Raw genomic sequence first — 7,880 nt, forward strand, 5'->3', positions numbered from 1 at the left:
AATGCAATAAAAACAGCTTTGAAATTTGATTTTCATTTTGATTGAAAAAACCTAATGATTCTTGGCTAAAATAATTTGGGATAACTTTGGTTACTTGTCAAATATATAAGACTAGCTGTGATTTAACAAAAATGTTTTTAATACGGAGACTAATGAATTAAAAAAATGAACTATCATATTTATTTCAACGGTTTTGTAAAGTTCAATCAATTCTGAGTGTTTTGCGTATTCTAAAAGCACTTGCAGAAAATCGCATAACACCTTCAGAAATTGAATGCTTTTATCACATCACGTTGTTAAGCTGGAAGTTTTCATAATATTTATTATTATTAGAAAAATAAAATGTTTAATACATATACACAAACATAGAAGTAATGCTTATATTTCTGGAACTGCCACGCCTTTTAAGTTTTTATGTTAACTGGTTGCATTTGAATATTTCCATTTGGTTTGGCTTGGCATTTTGAATCTTTTAAGGCGAGGTGCGCGATGTTGGAGCAGCTGCGGAATCTGGCTAGCTTATAGAGTATACGCATTTGTATAACTGAAAAACTTGATGATCATAATACATTTTTCACTTCCTTACTACTTAAAAGAGAAGAAAATATGTGCAGCAGCTGAAGACATCGGAAATATTACGAAATACCATAACAACTATGAAGAGTTAAATGCTAAATATACAATAGTTATTAATTATTGTTATTATTATTATTATTTTCATCATAATAAAGCTATGCATGTTGTTGTAGTGCTGTTTCATCGATTTCTTTTTAGTGTTTTAGGCAGAGTCCCTTGGGGATTAGTCAAAAGTTAAGCCACAACAACATGTCCATTGTAAATAGCTTCACCATATCAACGACTCGAGTCTGGCGGCTGAAACTCGTTCTGTGCCGAATACAGTTTGTGCCTTGGGCTGGTTCCAATAACTGAGGACAACTTTCTACTTAAAGTACTAAATGTGTGTGTTGTGTGGTGCATGTGTGTGCTTAGAGTCTAGTACTCAATGATCTTGGGATCGCGCGGTTTGCGGGAATACTTTAGACCCAAGTTCTCGCTCACATCGTCGATGACGTCGAGGGCATAGTCAAGCTGTTCCTTGGTGTGCGCAGCCGACAAACAGAAGCGTATGCGACCCTCCATGATAGGCGTGGCCGGGAAGCCAGCGCCCACTACGGCAATATGACGCGTGGTGAGCGTGCGTATGACAGCACTAAGTGAAGGAGCACAATATTAACAAAGTTGGCAGGCAAGGCAGAATCACATTTACCCAATCTTTGAGAAGAGATAGACCAACATGGGCACCACCGGCGAATCCTCATGGCCATAGGTAATGACGCCCATTTGTGCCAAGCGCCTGCGGAAATAGCGCGTGTTTCTGGCCAGCTGCTGTACCTTGTTGCGGCCGGTATCGGTGCCATCCTCGCCCATTATGATGCTCATCGAGGTGTAGATCTGCTGTACAATGGGCGGCGAGATGGAGCTGGCATAGCAATGGGCGTGGCTGTTTGTGCGCAGGAAGTCAATCAGTTTCTGCGAAAGCAATGGGAATTAAATGCGATGCCAGGGAATTATTGCGTATTTATGATCACCTTGGAGCCTGCTATGTAGCCACCAGCGCTGCCGAAACTTTTGGTAAAGGTGCCCATCAGAATGTCCACATCCTTGGGGTCGGCACCGAAGTACTCGACAACGCCACGTCCCGTCGGACCCATGGAGCCAATGCTGTGGGCCTCATCCAGATACAGATACGCCTTGTACTTCTTCTTTAGGGCAATAATCTCGGGCAGGCGCACTAGGGAGCCCTCCATGCTGAAGATGCCTTCGACTAGGATCATGATCTTGTTCCAGGGCTTGCCGCCGTTTTTCGGATTGCCATAGCAGACGCCATTGCGCAGCACACGCTCCAGATCCCGCATGCTGTTGTGCTTAAATACGCGCGTTGTGGCTCCCGACAGACGCAGGCCCAGAATAATGGAGGCATGATTCTTCTCATCGCTCACAACCAGACAGTTGGGGCCCAGTAGCGAGGGCAAGTTCAGTGCGTTCGTTGCAAAGCCCATGCCAAAGACAATCGCATCCTCGACGCCACAGTAACGGGCTGTCAGTCGCTCCAGATCGATGTGCAGTTGCGTGTTGCCCAGCTCGCTGCGAGGGCTGCAATAGGCCAGACCCTTCTGGCGAGCACGCTGCTCCGAGTCATCTGCGCAGGCTCCTGTGGCGGCGGCAAAGCCGAGATAGTTATAGGAGCCGAGATTCAGGCAACGTGTCTCGGTCCCTGTAAATCTAAAGCTCCAGCCATAGTCGTCCGTTACGCGATCCTTCAGCACCAGCTCGTCGCCTGGCACACTGCAGATGGGTCGATTCCAACAGTCGCGCACACGACGGTACACGTAGCGCGAATAGAAGCTCTCAAAGGCATCGTAGAGGGCCACATAGCCCTCGCGCCCCTTCTCCGTGGCCACCTTGGGCACGAACAGCAGCTGGTTTATGTAGCCGAGTATCATCAGCAGATAGAAGCCCAAATAGGTCAGGCAGGCCGTGTGCAGCGGCACATCCTCAAAGGACGTCTTCTGGTAGTGTTCCTGCTCCGCCGACAAGACACCGTCCGCTTGACTTGGCTTGAACTTCTCGCACTTACTGCCGGACTTTGTCGCATGCCCATTGGCCTCCAGCTGCTTGGCCGGATGGTAGCTGCCTTCGCTGGTGCCCTGCGGCGTTAGATACAGATTAGATGGGAGTTACGTATGATTGATGGCTGAACACATTTATATTAGAACCGAATGCCTGTTATCACAATGCAAATTGACAGCTCGTTATCAGCGCCAAAGTAATCGCAACCAGCAAAGAACAGGTGCGAGAGACTCCATAATCCACGGCCGGCGTTTAATTGGTATTCTACACATGATTCCCAGAAGCAGCGCACTCTTTTGAATAATTCAAACGTAGTATTCTGTAAGATCCTTTTTCCTAATATTTGTCGGAGGCGAGCGAAAGCACACAGTCGATGAAAATGGTGTCCGATTTTTTTCCAATAATTTCCAATTGTATACTCAACTGTTATTCCCCGAACAACAAGTTGGTTTTCAAAATAAACACGATTAATTGTCATAATATTGATAAATTGTTCGATCCATCCGGGAATCGATATCAATTTCCGACAGGCTTTAACCACAATTTTTGTTCACCTGCGAGTTTTTCAATTGAATTGATGTTTGGTGTACAACTTGCGTCCCTAAGCGAATAATGCAAGTTTACATTTCAGATAAATATATATATTTTTATATATATATTAGATGCTGTTGACAAATGTCACAAATATAGTACCTGAGGCTATCTCTAGAAGATATCCTGTTATTTAAGGGATTTGCAGCATTTACTGCGTTCTATCAAGTCAGTGAATAGGAGGAATATATAAAATATTACATTGTAATATTACATTCCAGTTCTGTGAATTTGGATTGTTTCATAAACATAAATTTTAAATTTTATAAATAGCATTCGTCACTGTTTGTCGAAATAAGATTTCGTATATATCTATTTACCGGCCGGCTAATAAAATCAGAAGATAACGAGCAATTCGATGATGAGCATAAATAGAATATCAAAAGCTATTCATATCACGCGATAGATGAGAGCCCAAAAAGATAACACTTGAGGTCTCTATTCGCCGCGAATCGCTGGCAAGCTTTTGAGAGACCTTTCAGCAATCAACTCATGACCTGCAGCTCAAAAATCATTTCACAGTATCAGTCGCATATTTAGTACATCTCGGACTGATATATATTTTAGTTGTTGTTGTTGTTGTTGTGTCGTCAATCAGCCAATTAACATTTAACTACCAGAATACAAAAACTGCGTTCAGCTCGGCCTCTCGCTCGCTCACACCGTGCAGCGATGTCATTTAGAGGGCTCTGCCCTGACCACAAACTATATGGAAGCCATAAAAACACTCTTCATATATCTATATGCAGGTTGTATATACATAAAAGTATGTATATATGGGCATAACTATGTAGAGCATTGCACAACATGGCACACAGTTTGAGCAGTGCGTGAAGTTATTTTACAACGAACCAGAGCTGCCCTGCTCACAAGTGTCCGACTTGCAGATGCCCTGTGCCCAGTCACAGGCATTCGTTTACCCTATGCCCACATTTTGGTTAATGCACTCTTGATTTACTTCGCTTTGCAGAGTCCTAGAAGAGTCTATATAATTCAATTATTCGTATAAACGGACATTTCGGGTATCCGGGTACAGGAGCTTTCAGAGATGCCAGCTACTGCATGTGCACATTTATCAGGGTATACCAATTTGAAGAGAATAAATGGATACGATCTGATGTCGATATTCGAAGGCCCTTGGGAACAGCCGTGTGTTGCCCGGCTGGCAGCTGTGGAAAGGAGCTGATTAAACAAGCCGCTGCTCGGATTTTGTTATGGTTAGCTTTATAATAGCTTCTATATAAAGTGTATATGTGTGCATATAAATTGATATAACTAGCCATAACTCAATTGTATAACAATAACATGGCGACGGCGAGAATATGTCGTGTTTATTATCATTTGGCTGGTTTGCAAAATTTGTTTCTTATGCGAAATAACACACGCAATTGCAATTTCCAAAAAGCGTACCTAAATTAGTTATATACTCTATAATATAAGTAGTTCTCGTATGCACTTCAGTTGTGCAATAGACTAAACTGAAGCCCAGCTAAATAAATAAATAATCACATAGAAAATAGCGCTTGTAAAGCTCAAATACAACGAACTAACATAGATAATGAATGCTTTTCGCATTGAACGGGTGGTAAATGTTGAAAATCGGAACCATCTGATAAAAAAATACACAGCCCAGCCAGGCACGGGGCCAGATTGTAACGTGAACTATATCTTTATTTTTTAACTAGATTATTATTCCACTTATTAGTTTTAAGTTCGGCTGAACTCAGAAACTGAGCAATTTGAGTGTATTATTGAATTCAATTGCAGAAAATTGGAGTGTAGCAACTAATTATATTAAGTTGCAATTCTTGCAGGCAATCGGATACAACTCAAGTTCATATAAACTATTATAATATTTCATAGACTGGGATAAAAACTGAAAGAATACCCTAAACTTAAGGCAAGTGTTTCTCGGCAACAGAATAGTCTTTGCTTCTATAATCAGATGTGGGAATTACTTTCCTTTAATTTGTGTAAATCTTTACTCAATCTGTAGAAAAGAGACTATGAGAATATACGCATTCCCTGTCCCGGGTAGATAAATCAAATAAATTCAGCTTCCTACAAAATAAGTATAATATAATAGTATAGTAGTAGCTTTTACTGGAAACTCAATATTCCTGAATTACCTATTTACATATTGTCTAAAAATGAGTTGTAAATAAATTGGTTTCAAGAATATATTGTCGATTGTTGTAGTCGTTAGGAACACTTCCATAAGAAAGTATGTTTGGTCTAGGAAGAATACGGTCAATCGAAAATGGGGAAACAAAACTTAGCCACATCCGACTGAGGGAGCTGCCCGCTTGCAGAGCTTTCCGTTTAAATTTTATGCCCAGCTAAAATTGATTGAAATTCCGCTGAAGTCCGGACACGTAGCGCCGCTTGCAACTCCGATGTGGTTAGGAATTTGATTCTGAATAAAGGCGTAGAGGGTTCTTGATGCATTTAGTACATACTAAATGATTAAAGCAGCTAGCTGGATTTGCATTTATTTGATATAGATTTATAGTTCAAAGTCAGGAAATACTAAATATGTCTTGTTTTCCGGGTAAGGCCCGACAATGCGTCACTTGCAAGTCGCGCTCTTCTTCTATATGGTCGAAATGAAAACTTAAAACCTAATCAGCCAAATTTAACAGATTCCGGGCCCAAAAAAAAAAAAAAAATAAAACATCAGACGGCACATGAATCACCCCCACAACGCCCAATGGCAGCCGTCAGCGCATTTTTTTCGAAAGCTTTACGTAAAATTCTTGTGTGCTCTACGAGTGTTAGCTGATAAGCATGCGGAATGGCGATAGCCACAGCCCATGGGCGGAACGAGCCAAGTTGGGCGCAGTGGCCATACACGAGCATGTCAAAGGTCGCAAAGTGGCCAACTGCTGGACACACGCCAGGACACATGCTCCAGTTGCTGGGGCAGCCAGAAATAGATGCAAAGAATCGGCGTTTCAGCTGCCCAAAACAAACGACCCGAAGAGAGCGGGCGAGAAAGAGAGAGTGAGAGAGAGAGAGGGAGGGGAGAGCGAGTAAACGGGGGCAACAGCTGGCAGCTGACCCAGAAATGACGCCAATGCAAAAAGGCGCTTCTTGCAGCCATCTCCACCCTTCTCTTGGCCTAACAAATGCACACATGTTTTACTCTTTTTTGGCGCGCCGTTCTCTTCACACGCGCGCCCGCTTATTCATACGTTTACTCTTATACACACACGCACACACACACACACAAAATCAATGAAGCGCCGGCACGAGTAGAACAAGAAGCAGAAACAGAGGCAAAAGCAAAAACATATTCGAAATTGCCTCGCCTTTCTGTTAGTTGTGGTTTTTTTTTTCTTTCTTTCACTCTCAGCTCACCTTGAATTTAAGGCCTCCGGAACGCGTGCGGATTTCGGTGTAGGCCGGTGCCGAGAACTTGAGGTGTTTGTTCAGCAGCAACTGCTCCTCGTTCTGCTCCTCCTCGACCAGCTCCGGCTCGCTGAGCTGCCCCTCCACCTTCTGCTGTACAAACGCGTGACTTGGAATGTGTCCATTGCTTATTGGAGTGGAGACCTTTTCATTGCGGTTATTGGCGCAGTCATAGCTCTGCTCGAAGGTGGCGCTGTCGTCGTCCACGTTGCCCATTGCTGCTAATATGCGAATTTAAATGGCAATTTCTTTTTACACCGACACAGCGAACTCGGATGGCTCCAAACCGTCCGCCAGCGCGTTCCAACAAAAAGTATTAAATGGAGACTGAGTATTTGTATTAAGAAGCGAATAGGCGACACCCTGTGAGATATGATAGGGCGTGTGGTGAGTTTCGCACAGCTGATATCGAATTTTCGTGCTGCCCTATTGCAAGCGGCTGTTGGCTATCGAACACGGGCAGCCTACTCAATGTGTACATTATAATTAACTTTCATTTCAGCTAACTTACAATTTTTAAAGCGATCTGTTTTGTTCGAATATCAGAAACTGACTCTGCTATTTTGCTGGAACCGAACTGGGTGAACGGGAACTGAAATTTCGAGAGCAACTATGTAGTTGGCAACGCGCTAACTTTAGTTTGGCAACATTAAAGCAAGCAGGCCAACAAGAAGTTGGGCTGCTCAATGCAGTACAGGAAGCAGTATTGAGACAAGCAGTGCACTAGCAAGATGCTTATGCAACATCAGATCAATTTTCTGAAATTTTGAAAATCTTTTTTTTTTATCACATATTTTTAGGACGTACATCAAAATTACTGATAGAATCATTTTTTTAAGAAAAAAAAAAATACTTATCAATAGTTTGCAGCCGCACAGCATTATATTAGTCGGCACTCGAATAAATTTGCGTATGAATCAGCAAACGTTAATGAATCGAATCGAATATTGATTCTACGTTCAATACGTAGCGCCAGCAGCTCGAAAAAGTGCGTAAAGCGGCAATTGTAGTAAAATTCATGAGGCCCCCGCAAAGTGCGTTGACTTTGGCAATAGGCCTATAGCCTGTAGGAATAATAAGACGCGTCTGACGGATCGGTAAATTCAAGCAAAAGAAAACGAAACTTTTTTCCATTTTTCTTAATTTTTTTTTTTTTTTTTTGTTTATTTTGCGGAAGAATTTGAACAATTTGTAAATGAGTTGGAGCTCGGGGTGTGCAGGGGGAGAATGGGTATATGGCAATCAGA

General features: G+C 42.5%; 1 protein-coding gene across 1 annotated transcript; it reads right to left on the reverse strand.

The window, feature by feature from the left end:
• Positions 1 to 302: 302 nt before the first annotated feature.
• lace (serine palmitoyltransferase long chain base subunit) lies at positions 303 to 6,964 on the reverse strand. Its single transcript, XM_002052129.4, has 4 exons — positions 6,583 to 6,964; positions 1,590 to 2,708; positions 1,268 to 1,530; positions 303 to 1,210 (listed from the first exon to the last, which is right to left on the reverse strand). The coding sequence occupies exons 1-4, from the start codon at positions 6,847 to 6,849 to the stop codon at positions 994 to 996; spliced, it is 1,866 nt and encodes a 621-aa protein (XP_002052165.1). The 5' UTR covers positions 6,850 to 6,964; the 3' UTR covers positions 303 to 993.
• Positions 6,965 to 7,880: the final 916 nt, after the last annotated feature.

Source organism: Drosophila virilis, chromosome 4, assembly GCF_030788295.1.
Source record: "Drosophila virilis strain 15010-1051.87 chromosome 4, Dvir_AGI_RSII-ME, whole genome shotgun sequence".
NCBI lineage: Eukaryota > Metazoa > Arthropoda > Insecta > Diptera > Drosophilidae > Drosophila > Drosophila virilis.

Excerpts from the sequence above, each read along its gene's own strand:
- lace (XM_002052129.4), bottom strand. The coding sequence starts at position 6,849 with ATGGGCAACGTGGACGACGACAGCGCCACCTTCGAGCAGAGCTATGAC. Across the intron at positions 2,709-6,582 it reads CCGGAGGCCTTAAATTCAAG|GGCACCAGCGAAGGCAGCTA; the intron begins GTGAGCTGAGAG and ends CTAACGCCGCAG. Across the intron at positions 1,531-1,589 it reads GCTACATAGCAGGCTCCAAG|AAACTGATTGACTTCCTGCG; the intron begins GTGATCATAAAT and ends TTGCTTTCGCAG.